This window comes from Tachypleus tridentatus, chromosome 8, assembly GCF_004210375.1.
Source record: "Tachypleus tridentatus isolate NWPU-2018 chromosome 8, ASM421037v1, whole genome shotgun sequence".
Taxonomy (NCBI): domain Eukaryota; kingdom Metazoa; phylum Arthropoda; class Merostomata; order Xiphosura; family Limulidae; genus Tachypleus; species Tachypleus tridentatus.
The window spans coordinates 128,838,708-128,859,741 of NC_134832.1; the positions used below are offsets into that span (position 1 = coordinate 128,838,708).

At 31.2% G+C, this 21,034-nt stretch overlaps 1 protein-coding gene across 5 annotated transcripts in view; it reads right to left on the reverse strand.

The window, feature by feature from the left end:
* Nucleotides 1–3,082: 3,082 nt before the first annotated feature.
* Nucleotides 3,083–21,034, reverse strand: part of LOC143223476 (zinc finger CCCH domain-containing protein 15 homolog) — a 282,471-nt gene continuing 264,519 nt past the window's right edge. For 2 of the 5 annotated variants that reach the window (XM_076451507.1, XM_076451508.1), the window contains exons 3-6: nucleotides 6,950–7,027; nucleotides 6,053–6,453; nucleotides 5,132–5,254; nucleotides 3,086–4,478 (exon numbers count right to left, since the gene is read on the reverse strand). In XM_076451507.1, coding sequence (XP_076307622.1) covers nucleotides 6,334–6,453; nucleotides 6,950–7,027 — 198 coding nt within the window. In that variant the 3' untranslated portion in view covers nucleotides 3,086–4,478; nucleotides 5,132–5,254; nucleotides 6,053–6,333. Of the gene's footprint in view, nucleotides 4,479–4,749; nucleotides 4,799–5,131; nucleotides 5,255–6,052; nucleotides 6,454–6,949; nucleotides 7,028–21,034 lie in introns of all 5 variants that reach the window. The other 3 variants (XM_076451509.1, XR_013012927.1, XR_013012926.1) reach the window with 3 other exon arrangements.

Here is a 21,034-nt window from a genome sequence, read left to right on the forward strand (position 1 = left end):
AGAAATAATTCCATTTTCCAAATTCTGATTTTTCATATAAATATGAGATTTATTATGGCAGGTGATGAATTTCCATCCATAGTAGCCATGATTTTGACACAATCTCCAGTTCTCAGGGTTGATATCTGTTGGGGAAACACAGGCTTTGATTTTTGGGGATTTTTTTGTAGGAAGGTTCTAACTACTGTGTGGAGATTTCTTTCTGTTGTACTTTCCAACTTTTTATACCTTCATGTAATCTCCTGGGTAAGGTATTGTTATTCTTCCCAGAAGGTCTGTGGTAAGTTTTCCTCCCTCCTAGTAGGTATATCCACATTTAGCAAGTCATTTTAGCTTTTGGATTGGTCTAATTTTCTCACTCTATAAAGTTTGCTCTTTCATGTTTTATATGTTCAGTATTTGATAAGTTAGATTATTATACTTCTATCATCTCAGATACTTTAGTTTCAATTTGTTTAATTTTCTATACATGTCCAAGTTATGCAGGATCATTACTGTTTGGGTAATTATAACTTTGACCACTTTTGTGGGTGTGTTGGCTCATTATTTGTACTTCCTTTCACTGTTAATGCTTGCAAGTTGTTTTTTCTTTACCACCAGTTGTGTCTAATTTGTGATTGGATTTGAGTTTTAAAAATAATTGTTATTATTAACTGGTTGCCTGTTTCTTCTCATGTTCTTCAGGATAGGTTTTATTTTTTTGTTCTTTGTATTTTTTGAGTGGACTAACAAGTTTGATGTTTATTTATCTTTTTCCTTCTAAGTTCATTTAGTGGTTTTGTACTTTAGGTGTTGCTTATTATTTTTTGTTTTAAGTCCATTTTCATAGCTTATAGGTTTGTTATTTTTCTGGACAACTGTGGTCTGTGGAAAAAAGCAGATAAGGATTTTTGCCTATCTCTAATGACTCATGGCTCCTATAATTAGGGTCTTTCTGTATTGGGAATTGCAGACACCCATAGCACTGTATCTGCTGTGTCATTCCTCTGGACTCCCCAACATGTATTCCATTCCCTTTTTTTCTGGTGGAGTTGATGAGTCCTTTCAACTTCCTGGAGTGGTGGACCAAGGAAGATTCCTCCTGAGTAGTTTTTGTACAATAAACTAAAATTGAATTAGAAGATTATGTGTACCCACACAACAAGAGGGCAAGCATTGTTATTCTTACTGTGATACTGAACAATGATTACATTGTAATATAATAATCACGATCCAAGGCACTTCTCCTGAACATTTTTGCTCAGGTTGACTGCACTTGTTGCTCACAAAATTCTTATGAAAGGTGTTTCCACAGGATATTTTCTGCTCAGATGGACTGCACTTGACATAATCTGTCTTAACCCAAGACACTTTCTCTGCATGTTTTTATACCAGTATTTGACCAGATCATATTTATACCAAAGGTGCTACCTCCTGGGTGTTACCAGGGGAGACCACTCTTGTTCATCAAATAGTTCTCATGCAAAGCACTTCCACTGAAAGATTTTTGCCTGGATGGACTACACTTGGCATAATCCAACATATCTTAAGGTGCTTTCCATGGATGTCTTTCCCTGTGGACCTCACTTGGCCACAGTATTGTATACCCAAGGTGATTCTCTGGGCAGACTACACTTGTTGATCAAATAGTTCTCATGCATGGTACTTCCACTGGATATTTTTTGCCTGGATGGTCTGCACTTGGCATTATCCAGCATATCCTAAAATGCTTTCTCCAGATGTTTTTCCTGGTGGATTACTCTTGACCATATTTTATCTCGAAGACAATTCCCATGGGTGTTTTCTACCTGAGAATACTGCACTTGTTGATCTTGCAAACTCATGTAAAGTTCTTCCACTGGATGTTTTTACCCAGATGAACTTCACTTGGCATTATTTGTTGTATTCCAAGACACTTCCTCTGGACGTTTTCTGCCTGGGCAGACTGTACTTGGTCTGTTCATGTACCCTTCATGGTCCTTTAGTCCTAGCCTCTCTTGTACCTTTATATGTTTCACTGTCATTATGTTTGGTACTTTGTTTTGCTGCATAAGTGACATAAGTAGGATATGTATGCTGACAATGAGCTAGTTATGACAGTTCTCTTGTTCACACTCATAAATATAAATACATATATATACATGTATCCTTATAACATAGCTGCACATCAAAGGTATTTTCTCTGGCTGTTTAGCCTGGATGGACTGCAATTATTGCTCACAATATCTGATACAAAGCATTTTAACTAGATAAGCTGCACTTGTTGCTTACAGTATCTCATATGAGGTGTTTCAACTGGATAGATTGCACTTGTCATAATGCAGTGTAACCTGAAGATGTACAATTGGCACTTATATGAGTTGCTATCACTTCCACACTAGATTTTCCAACTTTGTCATGGTATTCAAGTCTTGTTCTCCAACATTTATACTGATTTGGTATGGTATGTCTTTCCCCAATGCAAGTAGGTGCTAGCCCATTCTGTTCTTCCCTCTTTGTGGTACTGTGTTCTTTACTGGGTAAAGAACATACCCATTTTGAGAAATAGTTCTATACCACACAGATGTGACTTCTTGTTTTAATCTTGCACACCAGTTATTTCAGTGTGGTTACTTTCTGCTTGATTTTGTGTTTTTGCATGTTCATCTGCCCCTCTAGTTTTTTCAAAGTGGGGTGAGAAGTAAGACCATTTCATAAGTTAACATTTTCTAATCCTGACAATGTGTATTGATACATACGTGCCTCACTTCAACCACTTCCTTCCTCAATAATTTGCCAGTGTTTCTTGTTTGAATATGACAGTTCTTGAACATGAGGGTTATGCTAGAATAATAGACTGCATTAGCTGTGCTGGTACAGTAGGATTGTTGGAGGGTAGTTGCATGATCAGAACATGTTTTAAAAGACTGATGAGCTAGGTGAAAAGTTGTTTTTTTTGCAATGTTTAGAGAGCAAATCAAGATTGAAACAGCTTTGAGGTGAGAAGAGGTAAATACCTGTCTGAAATACAGTTTCAGTATAAAAAATGTTAACTTTTATTTGGGCAAGTTATACATTTCATAAAAATAATTTTGAAGTTTGAAACTATTTCATATAGTAGTTGTTTGTTTGCAATAAAATAAGACAAACCATTAAATAAATGTATTCAGGTTTCACAGTTTACCATGTTAGAATTGTGCTTAAAATTCCATAATTAATATAAAAATATACAGAAAAACTATTTATACATTTAAAAACTGAATTACTAAGTTTGGGGATTAGGCTGTTTGAAACCTTGAACATGGACTAGAAATAACTTTTAGTAACATTCAATTATCTGTAAAATATGTATGAATTAACTTGATGTTATTGTAAATATAATTAAATTAAAAACTGATTAGTATATCACAAGAAATTGGTAAAGAATTAATATTAACCTTTGATCAAAGCAAGTGTTTTACATAGATCAGAAATAAAAACATACCTAGTTATGAGCATAGGTAACTAAATATAGTGTTCAGACCGTATTACTTTCATGATTAGAATGTAGTTTCATCAGTTGCAAACTCTCTCACTGTTTTCTTGGTCCATGTTCAAGGTATAAATCTGAGCTTAGTAATTCAGTGCAGACACACTGTGTGGGTTAAATGTCAATACATCTGTTTTTACTTTTTTGTTATTTCTATTTAACTGTCAGAAATGCATTATGTTTGCTTTTGTTTATATCCTTCTGTGAATTTTGTAGAAAGTTGATTAAATATTTTTTTGTATTCAATAAATACAACTATGCATTTACAAAACTTAAAAACACTATTTGATATGTGCCAATCAATGAATTAAACTCACACTGCTTCATTTTTTCACCATTTATTTTGCAATAATGAATATTTATAACAAGATATTCAATGAAAAATATACATTTCACAACCAAATTCCTAAAGATAGAAAAATTATTGCTCTTTAAAAATCACATTTACTCCTGTTATATCTTGTTTTACTTAAAACATTTTATCAATCTTACACAATTTTTGTTTTTAAGGTAACTTTAGTATATCAATTATAGAAACACTATATTAATCACTGCATTGAGCAATAAATTGCTAAAACCAAACTTAATAACTTGCTTTAAACAAAACATTAGGTTCAATAGAATGTTTTTTTTTAACTATTAACAAAAAATGTTCAGCTGTAGGTAGGTAAGTAATAAATAAATGAAGAGCAGACATCTACTAGTGGTACAGATCATATCTGTGGTGGGACATCAGCACTTTGTAAAACAATCTTGAAATTATCTTTAGAAGAATCTGGGAGACACAAGTCACTGTCAATGTTCAGTAACACAAACTACAGTTAAGTTTCAGACATTGTAACTTTATAGGATTTCTACTTATTATGCATTGGTTATTCCACATCCAATTCTTCACCAAATAGGTTTTCATTGATTGGAACAGCTTCTCCATCTACTGTAGCAGCAAGATGATCTTCTCAATCAGCTGCTTCAGGGAGCTCCCTCTCCTCTCCTACAAATTTATTTAATAAAACAATCATAATGAACACCATGTTTGTACAAAATACCACTAACAACGATACCAACAATTACTGATATAATTATCTATATGATATTTAATCAACACAATCTGTCCTGATTTGTCTCAATACATTTTGAAACATTGACAATAACTAACAAAGCAAATATATAATTTTTACATATATCAATACATTTATCATTCTTATTAGATATAAGCTTTATTCAGGCTTTTTAGTATCTGTAAAAAAAAAATTGCAAACTACCTTTCACAGACAGACCTTTCTTTTAACATTTTCAATGTTGTGATTTTTTCTAAAAATGAAATATTTGTGGTTTCATTAAATAAGTCTAAACATCTTTTTTTAAATTAATGAGCGTTAAATACAAATTAATTATTATTACAGTTGATAATAATGGTTTTTAACAGAATCTTATTTTAACAGCTAATTTATATTATGTTCTAACTTCATATTATTATGACATATACTTTTCAAAATTTTGTCAGCAATTCTCTTATTAAAATAGATACTTCATATTAAACCTTAACTGTAACTTTCCTACTTCAACAGACACTTGAATTAAATTTAAGGCACAACTATAACAGTTACTTTCTTAATGTAATACATACTCAGTACATCTCCTTACCATATAGGTTTTGCTTTTCTTCTGTTCACTTCATAAAGATTAATTAACAATGTTAATCCTACATTTGCTTGCAGGATAAGGGTCTCAAGCTGTTAGTTCCAGATATGAATCACAGTTCTGCAACTGCAAAGAAAGTTCACAAAGATTAAATTTTTAAATGTTCCAATGTCCTCAAATTTAATGATAAATATATCTCATACACGTTAGCATTGACCAAATTTAAAAGTAATATTTATATATATTAATTTATAATTATATTTCTTAACAGAGCTAGCACTAGTGAGAGGAAGCTAAAATAGTTCTCCAACCCCAAAGCTACTATTATCCATAAATTTAGTTTTACCATAATTTCAGATTTAATCCCAGCATGTGTCTTACTGCCTCCCTTTCCAGTTAAGAAAAATCTGGAACTGGGACTGATTCTTAAATGATGGTTAAAAACATGAAATAAATTAATATATGTATTTTTTAAACTTTTGGCTTGAGTTTAAATGTGTATTTTTATTTCCTCCAAAACTATAAAAGCCTTTTAAAATCAATTTTCAATTTCCCAGCTACAAAAAGACACAAAACAGTTCACTGATGTGTCAACACTAACAACCAAGTGTGCTGGTATTAATAAAAAAAAAGAGATTATAATTATGTCTTTTTTTGTATAAAGAGAATTCTTCCAACATCCTTGTGATACCACAGCCTGTAATGTGGAGACAGAAATAAAAATATATAAATGTTTCACTGTACAACTTTTTTTTTCTTTTAGAAGAAACAAACTATGATATCAAATGACATTGATGAACTGGATAAAACACATACTGTTTAATTAAGCAACATTCCTTAATAACATTTCCATGAAAATCCTTAAGAGATAAAATAGCATGCAAACAAGACCTCATGCTTTGATAATAGATGAAATATTAATACCTCACTTCCTTCTTGAGGAAATAGATCATATACTGCCTCATCTTCACCCATCTAGCCTTCTACAGCCAAGTCTGGGTTGAATGTAAACATCTCTTGTCCACTGAGCTGTTTGAAGACTCACCCATCTGGCCTTCTACAGCCAAGTCTGGGTTGAATGTAAACATCTCTCGTCCACTGAGCTGTTTGAAGACTCACCCATGTAGCCTTCTACAGCCAAGTCTGGGTTGAATGTAAACATCTCTCGTCCACTGAGCTGTTTGAAGACTCACCCATCCAGCCTTCTACAGCCAAGTCTGGGTTGAATGTAAACATCTCTCGTTCACTGAGCTGTTTGAAGACTCACCCATCTGGCCTTCTACAGCCAAGTCTGGGTTGAATGTAAACATCTCTCGTCCACTGAGCTGTTTGAAGACTCATAACTATGAAGATTCTAGTTTACTCTTCAGATCAACGTACTTAACAATTAAAAGAATAAACCTGACAAGTTTAAATATGCTCTATGACAACACTCATTAATAATGCATTTTGTACTATATAATGTTAAAATTCTACATCAAGTTGTCTTGCTATTTTTAAGGTTAGCTTACCTCTTCTTAAGCAAAGTACAAGCTATGTTTAAAATAAATATATTATTATTTATATCACAGCAATGATCAGTAATTTCAAGAATGATTTTACAAACTGTTGATCACTTGCTTCTTATGTCAATCAAACAATATCAATATTTACAATAGATGATACACTATGATGATAACATGCAGTTATATTTCCTCAATTAAGGGGTGACCAGTAGAGTTCATCTATTATAATTACACCAAGATGATGGTCAACAAACTTTAACTTACTAATAACACTCATCATATGATGACAGTCACACAGTTTTACAATATCACTTACACCAATGTGATGACCAGCTTTAAACTCTGCTTTTTTCCTGTCCTGTTCCACTTGAGCTTTTTTCTTCTTCTCTGCTATCTACAAAGCAAAATAATGTTTTTTGTTGATACTATGCTCACAAAATATATTTTAATTAAATATTGAACATGCATGCAATTAGACAAAAATAAAAATTTTTATACACAATGTCTTTTATACTTACATATATGTGTATGTACTTATTTCCCAAATTTATGTATTAACTGTTACACTTTACACACATTTCCATTAAAAGAATGTAATAAAGATCTAAGTTGTTATAAGTGAATGAAGTCTAGTGTATAAAAAATCTAAACAACTTGAAACAATGATACTAACTTATGTACATTTTTATGAACATATTTTAAAAGTATACCATCCTTCATAAACATAAAGAGGAAGACAAGAGTACAAAATATGAAATTCATTAAGTAAACTTGTATTGAAGTGTGGATAGACAGAGAATAAAATACTTTTTCTTTTTCCAAGCCAAAAATGCTTAAAATGAAATTCTTGTCAAGTTAGACCCAAGAGCTGCTCTCTTGAAGTACACAGAATGTAATGACACAATTGTAAAAATTAGATATAATACAATAATATATTATAAAGCACACACAGAACACAATTTTATAAATTACATAGAGCAAGATGTAATTTTATGAATGCATACAGATAATGGTTCATGTACAGGAAATATAACTTTATAAAATTATGACATTATTCAATAATAATGTAATAACAAAGTATTCAGAGAAAACTTATGTCTAAACTTTACACCAACATGAATATAAGACTGTTTAGTGCAGGTAGTGTTACTAATTTATTTACTTTGTAACTCACTGATGTTGAGGCTATTGAACACTGTGTTTACAATCCAGTGATGTCAAGACTGTGATACATGTATAAATGACTACAACTAGATGAATGAAAAAAGAGTAAAAGTCACATGAGAGAGAACTTCTGTCACAGAAAAGTTAGACTTTGTAAAGTTAACTGTTGTGGAAGTGAATGGTTGGTAGGTTAGGGTGACATTTAAAGTTTGAAAGAGATAAGGAGAATATGTCTCATAAAAGGGTGTTCCAAACCAATTGAACCCACATATGTGGACTTCAACAAAAGAAAGATGATAATTGGAAGTACAAGAAACAGAATAATACTGAGAGTTAAGGATACAACCATAGTAGCTTATGTGATATCATGACACTACTGTGATTAAAAGAAATAAAAGTTTAGCTTGTCAACTGAATTCTAAAACAATTGAATTGGCTTTAGTGGACTTTGGACAATAAAAAGAAAACTGTATAGTGTCTAAGATACAAATATTATCTCCATAGTGTAAATAATTTTGTACATGCATTTAACTTGTTTCAAACATATATTATTTTAAAAAACAAGTGGAGTGCATGTTGTTCATTTTTTGTCAATTTTACTGCCAGCAAGTCAGAGATAACTACTGCAGAAAATTTCGTGGCCCAACACACTTATAAATTTACATTACTATTAAGTAAGTGTATAACATTTGGTAAGCCACAACCATGATTACACAGTGGTAAGTTGTGGTAGAAGAAAATGATAAGGACAGTGGAAATAAATACACCAATATGTGCACAACTATAGTAAAAGTGCAAATAGCATGGAGATCACATGATATATAATCATGTCAAATTTTGATAAAAGAATAGAAAGAGGAGAGACATCTTCATGGACAGACCAGGTAAGTTAGGCCTTGTGCAACACAACAACATGGCATCCAGCTAAAGTGAAGCCCTTTCAGATGCCTTATGCAATGAAATACCTCACAAAGCAGGAAGCTGAGGCAATGTTGGAAGCTGGAATTGTTAAGCCTTCAAATTCAGCCTACCATTTACCAGTTTTAATCACAAAAATTAGAGACAGGTTAACTGTTTCTAAATAATTTTCCAAAAGCTGAATCTTGTGATGAAGTTCAACTCTGAACCTGTGGACAACCTAGAAACTATCAGGTCAGGTTCTCTTCGAAGATCAACCTCAATAAAGGAAATTGCCAAATCCTAATGAAGACAAGATTTACAGAGAAGACAGCATTTTTAATACTAGATGGATGTTACCAATTTCAGCAGGTGCCAAGTCAACTCTGCAGAAACATTCAACTGCATGATAAGACTATATGAAGAAATGTAGAAAGCTGTTACAACATGTGAGAGCAGCAGGTCTCACCATCGGACCATCCAAGTGCTACACCACATATTATGTGATGGGACTGAAAGACAGCCAAGGAAAAGAAGGTATTCCAAATACAAAATACACTAGCTCTGACTAAAAAGCAACAAGTCAGATCCTTTCTGGATTTATTTTTATATTACAGGAAATTCATCCCAAACTATGTTGAAATTAGTGCACCATTGACTAACCTGACCAAGAAAGGTTTATCGAATAAAGTAAAGTAGAAATGACACCTGGTTGCATTCCAACTTCAACAAACCATTGACTGTTTAGGCTGATGCTTCGGTCATTGAAATTGGGAAAGTGCTCTTACAATAATATAGAGATGGACCATTTCCAGTAATATATACAAGTAAAAAGCTGTTAAGTAGTGAGAACTACTCTGTTACTGAATGAGCATGTCTAGCCATCATACTTACCATTAAAAAGTTCCAGAACTATCTGTACAGGAAGGAGTTCATCATCTGGACAGACCATTACCAACTGTGTTTGGGATCCTAGAGTGAAGGGATGAATCAAGCAGTATGAAAGAAGGGCAATGCAACATAAGAAAGTGCCCATTGAGAAAAAAAATGGACAATCCCACATGTGAACAATAAAGGACAACATTCCCAGATGAAACAGTAATAAAGTTGGAAAAGGAGGAAACCAAGAATGAGCTGGTCAATAATGTGCTATCAACAGAACTTGACAAGGGGTGTTACAGAACTTCAACAAGACACTGGGAGGGAGAAGGGGGAGATGGCATGGAACACATACAGAAATGAGTAGCACAAGCAAGATGGTGTATACAGCCAGACCATTCGTTATGTGACCATTGGATCAAAAGAGCTCAGATAACCAGATATTCCATAATTTGCAAACAAATGAAAATGAATGAGCCCAAATAAGGAGTGGAGAGAAAAGGAACAAATATAAGAGTCAGAAACAACTCAAAAATTAAGATATATCTGTAGAAAAGGTAGAAGCAAAATGCAGCCATGTGTCCAGAATAGAAAAGAAACAAAGGCCAAGACTGTGAATGTAGCAAGTTAAAGCCCTCATAACATGGCTAGAGATATAAGGAGCAAGAGTCATGCCAAAAAGTGGAACCTCAAAACAGTAGTGTATTGTGATGATGGGATTATTGGAAGGTGATGAAAGGTAACCAAGACATGGACCACCTTAATTTAAAGGTTGGGGGAAAACAACCTATTAAGACAGTGAAACTCCTTTATTTAGAACAAAGGAATCATCAAAAGTGGTTTAGAGAAGTACAAAGAAAAGACATCAGTCTCCAGGATTCAGGGTTCAACAAAGAGGTGGGAACAGTAACCCACAGGAAAAAATAACATTCCATAAGGCATCTAAAGCCAAAAGCTCTAACACTGTGTCATTGAGACAATGGTGCTAAGGATCAGAAAACAGAAGAAAAACAATAGGGAGAGAGGAATAGGAGGAAGAGACGATAGACAAAGGGTAGAAAGCAAAGTGATGAAAAGGTCGGTTATGAAGCGAGTAGAAAAGATAAAAAATGAACCAAGTCAACTAGGTTCAAAAGTTAGAGGTAGCTTCCAGTGGAATAGACAAAGGATAACCCCCCTGGGAGGAGAGTATGGTCAGAGGAGGCAGAGAAAGTGAGAAGAGGAAATTATGAAATAACAAGTGTACATGGGTCAAGGAATGGTAAAGATGATAGAGTAAAGACATGATAAAATGATGACAAGAAACTTCCACCCAAAACTCCAAGGAAAGAAGAGCATCTTGATACCTCGTGGCAAATGAGTGGAGCAAGACGTAAGTCATGTACGGAAGACTGGGGAATGTAAATGACAGAGAAAAGGGTGTCACACACAAACAGATCTCACTTGCACAGAAACCATGAAAAGAAACAATTATAAATTTCATAAAATTCATATTATCAAAAAAGATAGTAACTTGATAAAATAGATTAATGAATGAATCAAAGATTGCACAAAATCTTTCAAAATTAAAAAATGAATGTGCCTAAATTATGAACAAAGATAATTTCAAGTGCAAGTTCTTGTAGGGACCCATGAGTACGGAGGATGTATGACCTTCCTACTGGTGAAGGAATATTACTACATAATGACTGTGTTATGTACTAATGGAATTCATATCAAAACATGTGATTTAGGTGGGAAATAGTTCAAGGTTAGTGGCATGAGCAAAAACTCAAAGAGTAGGCACACAAGAATTACTACTGTATGCAGAGTTAAGTGGATTGTTTAAAAATGATTACATTATCATTCAAAAAAATTAAAATAAGTTTTTATCATATATATATTTACTATATATATCATATAGTAAAAATTCAGAATTAGAGCAACAAGAAATCAACAATAATTCTTACAACTCTATAATAGTTGGTCATTGAGAAACGTAAAGAATTTTAACACATCATTCATGATAGAAAAACACATAGATTCAAGAAGTCTTGGTAGAAGTGAAATGGTAAATCCTATAACCCAAGTGGGTTGGTAAAAGTGTTGAGCAACAAGGAAATCATTTTCAGTGTTAGAAGATTTATGGTTGTTGAAATGTTCTCTAAAGGTTGTTTACATCCTACATATTGATGACTGCATGTTTTTACACTGTGTAATAAAAATGGTGTTTTCTGTTTAACAACTGATTTCTTTATATAAAGTTTCTTTGTTTGTACGTGTCAGAAAATGAGTTAGTGGTTCTTATGAACTTGCAGGTTTGACAAAAGGCTTTATTGCATGGACAACACTCATTTTTGAGTAGAATGTTATTCATTTTTCTGTGAACAAGGATACCTTTTAGAGTTCTGTTTTTTTGGAAGGAGGCAACAAGAACTTCAGGAAATATCTGTTTATGACAATGATTGAGCCATAGAAGATAAAAATGTTTCTTCAAATTCCATGAAATGTTTGAGTTTAAACTGATAGATAATAATAAGAGAAATTCTATTTGAAAGTTTAGTATTACTTGGGATTGCTCATCTAAATACTGTTAAACCTTTTGTAATTAACACAGATCCTGGAATCAGTGATCTACATTCATTGGTTTCATCAGAAAAATAACTTTATTCATTAAATAGTTTTATGAAGACCAAATTTCCTAAAACTTACCATTTTTTAAGATAATTTTTCATACCTGTTTTTATAAACTGATTAGTATATTTTTTATCAGTCAATCTCCAGGTGTCATATTTATTTTACTTAAACACCTGAGCACAATTTTATATATTTTCACATATTTAGCCATTTCTAAACTAAAATATCCATAACACCTTTTCACGTACACTCTTGTCAAAGGCTACATTGTACCAGAAATAAAAAGCTTACAATAGTTCATAGAAAAATAAATGTTTCCGGGAAAACCAAATATACATATCACTCTTCGATTATACTACCACACCCATTTTGTCCCTGAGGAAGAAAGATCAACCTTTCAAAAGTGCTTGGGTTACAGGATTTCTATTTAAAAAATAATACAATAATAGTTAGTAGTCTTTTACAACAAGATACTTTTTTAATAAGTCAATTTTGAAGATAATACTTCTTGAACACAGTCAGTTATTGAACTAAACAGGTATTAAATTTATGATACAAAATGTTTCGTTACCAACTGGAATATAGAAAGTTTAATAACTAAAATATCAGAAAGCTCACAAATAAGTCTGTTTTTTAATATTTATACATTATGAGTGTCAGTATCAGTTTTTTTAAATAGATGAATGTGTTTCATGGTAACCACAAGTTTCACCACATGTTAAGTATACCATCACTGAGATGTTTTGAGAGAACAAACCAAATGCATCACCTTTTGCAGTTACAAATTTATATATGATCTATACATGTCTGACTATCAAGTATATTTAACGGGCTGTTAAAGTTTTTAAATGACAAAATTGTATTTTCTGTGTGTTTAATGCTTAAAAACAACATTAAATAGAAGTCTTTTATAACTTAGGTACTTTCCATCCAAGTGGTATAGTAAACAACTTAGAAAATCTTGATTTTCTGTATTTGAACTTACTATATTAGTGGGGGGTTTCTTCTTAAAAATGCTTAACAAGCTTGCAATTTTTGTAAATTAGTTCTGTTTAAGCATAAATCAGGATTTAAACATCTACAGTTTGTATTTATTACCACCAGTTGAGAGTACTTGTCAAAGAAGCAAAAATTATACAAAGGACAACATTAAATAATGTTCCTCTTCCCTTCTTTGTTACTAAATCCCTAATAATCTCATTAGATAATAATTGTGTACCCTACTTTGTGGAAAATAATAACTGATTCCTTGAACTGATCAATTACACTCAACCCATTAGTACCACACCTTTACAACGCATTAGTACCACACCTTTTACAACCCATTAGTACCAACCTTTTACAACCCATTAGTACCACACCTTTTACAACCCATACAAGAAAAGGCACATGCTTACTTCTTAACTTTTTTTTCAACCACAACATTATTCTAACGTAGTATCATTTTTAATTTTGACTTTCATTCTGAATTGTTTTTTTCACTAATTTTCAAATTACCCTTAATTTCACATGACAGCCTTCATCTTTTTAACAGTTGTCATTTTTAGTTAAACAATTTATCTTCATTATTTGAACAAAATAAACATAATAGAACATTATTTAATAAATATTTGCAACATCACAATATTTTGCAATTTTCACCCATATTCACTAAATAGTAAACTTGTACAATTTGATGACAGTTTTTTATTTGGTGAACATATTAAAAAATATGTTTACAAACACTGCAACTTAATAAAATCATAATGAGTTTATTAAAAATTAAAAATGTTAATTATAAACAGAGCATCAACAAAATAACTTTATTATGCTTTAAGCAATCTCAAGTTATGCAACCTCTTTGCTTCATACAACATATATTTCAGTGTATAGGTATATTATTAAACCTGATGATGACAAAACCTTTTCCAAACACTATACATTCATTATCATGTTAAACTTTTAATAAGATTTGTTATCCATTCAACCCATCTTTAAACTGTATAAGCTTACTTACCTTATGCCTAGTTATCACATATTTTCTCTTTGAAGAAAATTTCTATAGCTTTAAAATATGTATAATTTTATACACAAATACATTCAGAATTCACAACAAAGGGAACAGAAAAGAAACTTTACAAAGCTATAAAAAACAACCCATATTTTAACTTTATCAACACATGATAGTCTAACTACGTGCTATATCCAAGCATATTTAAACTTTCTCAACAACTGTTCTCATAGCAAGAATAGTTTCTCTTTCTTTCTTTTATGAAGAGGGGGTCTAATTAGATTTATAGTAGTTTAATTAATAAGTGTACATAACATGTTTTTTTATTTATACAACCTATGTGTTACAAGTAATTAGTGATAAAATTAATTAGAAAGTCTATTATTATTACTTCATATTGGTTGTAATGAACAATTTAAAATCTATATCTTTATTTCTACTACTGTGATCAGTTAGGAAATAAAAACAGTTAGACAAACATTTGAAAACTTTAATTGAAATAAATTATTATATTTTGAAAGGAAAACCATGTCTACACCTATATTCACATTTTAGTGTTTGCAAACATCAGTCTGTTTTCAATTCTTTTTTTGTCACTTGCATTTTTACTTATTTTGGATATCAACAGTACTAAAACATTTGTGACATTATAACTTTCAAACAATGAAAAACAGATTTTAAAGTAGACATTTGTTACAAGAGCTACAAGTGTCATAAATATAAGGGCTACAAATGATGTAAGAAATAACAACCATAAATAGTTATTTCAAAATTTGGGTTAAAATAAAGTTTTTTATTATCATTTAGAGAAAAAAGGTAAATTTTTTATAACTTCATTACCAAAATGTCTGGTGCATATAGCTTAGTTGCTTTGCACCATAAAATGCCAAGCTAACCAACCAACAATGAAAATGTCTAAACCCCTCCATTGTGCATTATAAATTCCAAAAAATAACACTTACTTTAAGGAAAACAATTCTCCATAATGTCTAGAATGCATGCACACTGTTAATTTCTGGAAAAAAACCAAGGCCTGATAATTTACCAGGGAAACATTCAGTTGATATTCATATTATTGTATTCATAAGTTAATGGCTGAAGCTACACCTGACTGTTGTAGATTCAAAATAAACTAAATTCAAATAAATAATAATAAAGGTAATTAATAGACCAATCAAACAGATATTGAAACCTAATATTTATTTTCAATACTATTGACTGTTTTCCTAATCAAATTAAGGAGGGAAATGGAGGGAGGAGTTGAGACCCCACAGATAAAAGCATTAAATGATACACGTATTACTTTTCAAAAAAGAAAAAAAGAATAGCTAGAAGGGATGAGGTTTCAACTCCCTTATCTCTACCTTAAATTAATGCCTCTTCAAATATAATATAAAACAACATAATTATTAATCTCTGAAAAATGTGTATGAAGTAAACCCCTATGGATCTCTTCACTTCACCTGCATTCTCTCATACAGAACTGAAGAATACAGTTGTTACTACTAAAAATATGAATGATTGGACCACTTAGGCTCCTGTCCTAGATCTGCTCATGCTTACACAACTTTAAATAATAGTGATACAATTGTAAAGTAAAAACATCACACAGTGTGAGAAAAAATCAAAATACAAGAAATTTACACCTAATTATTTAAATAGCCAGAGAGTTGACAGTCAATATTTCAAAATTGGTGCAGTGGTAGATAGCTTCTGTAGCTTTGCAATAACAATGACAGGAATAGTAAATTTAATGGCAATGGAAGTCATAAAGCATCCCCACACCTGCCTCTTATGTAAGTTTGTACCTAACAAATATTTTGATCATCTGGATATTTGAAATAACGAGAAACATTAATTTCAATCAGGTTATTATTTTCATGACAACTGATTTAATCATAATTTTGATTGATTGCTAAAATAATTATCACAAACACTTATTTTGATTGGTTAAATGACTCAGTTCTTCTGTAAGCAGATGCACGTTAACATCACATAAGCATAGAAATCACAAGTTTTACTAATGAAGAAAATTCAACATAAAATGAAAAACATTTTATAACATACAATACGCAAGGCAAGACATGAACTAGTAAATGTTGTTACTATTATATGGATGCAGGCAGTGTGTATGGGTGAGAAGTTTCACTGATCTCACAGTTCCCACTAAAGTGAATACATACAAGTTTGATCCATAGTTCACATCCCCAAAGATAGAATACATTTAACTGCAAGAAATGTGAGGTGAAGAACATGTGAACTGCTTGCTCCAAACCTGAAAAGGAGAAGGCTAGGCCCAAATGAGGTTGAAAAGAAGAAAACTACCCCAAATGAATGGGTTATTGAGAGGAGTTAAGAATGAATTTCCCCCACTGTCATTAGGAATCCTCCCTCTGTTGTATCTTGTAGAATCAGTGAAGTGTGGTCTATGGACTGTGAATGAGTAGAAGTAAACATTATCTAGTTATTCACAGAGAGAAGAGCACAAATTATCATAGAGTAAAAGAAGAATTGAGGTTTGTCCAAACAAACAGGAAAGTCCTGAAATGGAAAACATGATTTAGAGCAATAAATATCAATGAAGTGGACACTGTGGGGAAGAATATTAAATTGTGGATTATGAAGAGAAAATGGTTAAGCACATAATTAACAATTTTGAAAAATAAAAGAATTATATGTTACTAATAGTAATAATATGCAACTTACAAACAATCTAGGCCTAAACATACCTAGATAAATTACTAATAATGAACTAACAATGCCATGAAATTTTTGAGACCACAAAGCATGTAACATTAACGTACTTGCAAAATGATTAAATTTATCTGGTAATAACACAAGTAATAATCAACATCTCGTTTATAATTCATTTATAGTAACTCAGATGATAAAGGAAATATAAATACCTAATTTACCAAAATCCATACATTAATGACATGAAATACTCAATTCTCCCATGTGTAAATAAGAGTTAAGCCACACAAATGACATCTGAGTCACAACTACCACAGGCATATCAACCATATTTGAAGTATGGTAAAGTTTATCAACATGTACTGGTCCCCTGGTAGAACTGGTATCAACAGAAACAAAAGTATGAGAAGAGCAATTCTCTACCAAAGCAAACAACTTGGAAGCATGAAAAGCAGTGGAAAACTAAAACTCCTGAAATGGTGTGGAGTATGACAGACTAAAATAAAAATTGTTAAAAAAAAAGAAAAACAGAGAGTCCAAATGTCTTCTTATTGATTACATTCTTACTTAGAAACATTGTTTCACTGAAAAGAAGAAATCACTGGCCAAACCCATGAATCTAATTTCCTGAGAATTAAAGTCTGTATATAATGTTGAACTAAATTCCTTGAAAATCTTACCTATAGCATGTTCAGCTATAATGGGAATTTCTATAGTCAATACACTGATCATATATTACTGCAGCAGTAATTTGGTTTGTCAACATATTAGATACCCAGAGCTCTTATGATTGTGAACAAATGATCTTAATGTAAGGCTCAGGGAAAAGATGAAAAATAACAAAGACAGGAATTTTGTTTCTTTTGTTGTTGTGGTTTTACTTCTGAAAATATTTTTGACTATTTGAAAGCTGCAGGAATATTCTTCTATGACATCATATGTTTATTCTGGTTTATCAAGTGCAGTATGTAATAATTAACTGATTGAAATCCAAATTATTTATTAGATAAAAATTCATCTTGACCAAAAAATATAGAATTTAAACTTTTTATATTTGAAAAGAAAGATATAAACCCTTAACAGAATTAGATTTATCTACATTAATTTTCTAAAAGGTACAACTAAATATTGCCATTTAAACTCTTAAAACACTTCAGGAGTTTAACACTAATAATGCAAACACAGAAAACTGTACAGTTGATTTAAAAGACTTTTATACTTTACGTTTTTAGTAGATACATAGATAACAAGATAAACTACATTATCTTCATATCTCAAGTCTACGTAAATAGTCTTCTTTTCACTTATAAAAAACACACAGTACAGATTTAGGATCAGTTCCTGAAATTAAAATAGTTATATCACCTTTTTGCAAGAGATGAATGTAACTGAACTGTAGCCATGTTGAGAGTAATAAGATAAAACACTTCAATGCTGTAGTGTGTGATTTACATTAAGCAGACTTTTATCACTTGTTTTTATTCACCCTAAGAATATCAGTGACCAAACTATTGAAAAACACACAAAAATTATGAAAACTAATTTAATATTAAAGATAGCTATGTACAGTATGAGAATTCATGCTTTCAGTTAATATGTACACAATACTTGCACCACACACTTGTTACGAGTTGTTTTAATTTTTTTAAAGTTATAAAAACAGATAAAATGTACCAACATACATTTTTAAAATGTATAAAAATAACATTCAATAAAGTTACAGTAACATAACAGCTTATGCTTTTTGTTTTGAATGAGTTTTAGCTATGTAAATAATTTCATTGTACTTATAAAGCCAATTATTGTTGGTTAGTCACAATTATCTACCTGTTTTATGTCTCTCTAAGTGTTATAACTGCAGAACTCATATGCAATAAAACTATTTCTTTCCAACCACTCTAAAGAAAATATTTAACTCTCACTGATAAAGAATAAATATTTATAATTACAAGTTGTACATTAGTACAATTTTAGTGCCAGACCTTAACAAAAACAAAGCTGAAGAATAAATATTTTGAACCTTAAATAGGTAAAATTGTAAACCTGATGTCCCACACTTTAGAAATTCTTTTATATATGACTAATGCTAAAAAATTCCTTACTTATGTCAGGATTTCAATGTCAGGGAAATGTAATTCTAAAAGTAGAAAGCAAAGAGGTTCCATCTTTAAACACATTTAAGACTACGTATCAAGAGCAATATTAATATGGAAGAATACATCATGATGTATTTCAGTTTCTATATAATACACAAGGTATAAAAACCATAATAATTCTGGGAAGTATTTTAACTTTTTCTTGAATAATGCAGTTTGAAAGATTCAACTTATGTTATTTGCTATTTCTAAGAAATAAAATCTTAAAAACCTTTATGACCTACTTAGACAGCCAGATCATAGACGTATCTAAAGATAATCTGTATTAATAACACTTATGTAGTAATTCTTAAAAGTCTTCAGTTAACTATAAAATCCTATGTTTTTTAGTACTATGAAACCTCACATTGACATATTCTCCTGCTCATTTTACACCACTTAAAAACAAGCAAAAGCAACACTGGAAAAAAAGAAAAATCTTTGTATTTATATGTTTACAAAAACATGCCATATCAACATGTAGGGGGAGGTTAAGTGATTAACAATATATCATGCATTTCGTGATGATGAGAGACCAACTTGAAGTAAAAATGTATTTCAGAACAACTGTTGCAAACTCCTTTGTTAATCTGAAGATGACCTAAGAAGGTCAAAACATTGTTCTCAGTTTTATTTTGGTATAACCAGTTGTCCTGAGATACATATCACGTACTTGTTATGTTACTGGAAAGTCATACAACAATGGGAATATACAAATTTCAGAATTTCTTGCTCACACTCTCTATTGAATTACATAGAAATAACTTATGGGAAAGCTAGTCTAATCTAACATTTGTATTAGGTATAATTAAAATAATAAACCTTTTTACTCCATACACAAATTACACTGCACAACAATTTTTTTTAAAATGTTTTGCTCCCTGAAAAGGTTTTGCTGATTGTGACAGGTATCTGGTGGGTATGCACAAATAGTGTTTTGGTTTTGCTTCATCACGTAGAAACTGAAAGCCTGGTTCAGTCACTTCTCAGAATAATTGATATCAATGTTTGTGACATTGAACAGTCACATTTTACTTATTCATTAAACACACAAAAAACTGAATGGATACTTTTCACCAAGCCAGTAATTATAGGAAACCAAAATATGTAACAAAGGGAAGAATTAAGTACAATTATACTAATCACTGTTTGATGTTAACTGTCTGAGCTGTTTTAGGACAGTTTCTACCAACTTCTTCGTCTCGTTGATTCTTTTTTAATGCTGAAAATATATTTTTCTTTCTGTCTGCTTGTCTCACCATTAAGGGAGTAAAGAACATTAAATCACACTAAAAGTATGGATATGTCAAATTAATAATATTTTAAAAAATTAGTAAATTATATTATTAACATTGTACAAATCCTTTTCATTCACAAGCCTGAACAAGACCTACCTAAAAAAAAATAAGACCCTTTGAAAAAATGTAGCATTATTTGAAACTTGTATTTTTAGCAATAATTTCATTTCTAAAACAACTTGAAAGGTAGTTATACACTTTTCACAAGTAAATAAACATTGCAATTGGTTCAAAAGCATGCATTATAAAATATAAAGTGTAAACGCACCATTGTAAAGTAAAAAACAAAAAAAAACTTTTTATTTTTATAACACAAATTCATCAATGAATCAATTCTTTTACAAGTCTGCACACACACAAATTTGCCCTAAACAATGCTTTAGGTAACACTGCATAACAAATCATTTGCTACTAGAGAAAACTCAAGTGATTCTTGGTAATTAAATAGTTTTGGTTTCAGATAGGTAATCAGAATTTGTCCATCACCTCTAGATTTTAAGATACTGTAGTATCTCACTACTTTATCAACAATATGTGTAATACCATACAATCAGCTCAGTTCAATAGGTTTATACTGTGAAATTAAGTTTACATAGAAAGTTTAATGAACAAAAGGAATAAATTTTTGATAACTTCAGACAGTAACTGTATTGTATTGGTGTAAAACTCCATATATATTGTTTATATGTGCTACTTGTTCTTGATAAAATTATAATGACTTGCACCAA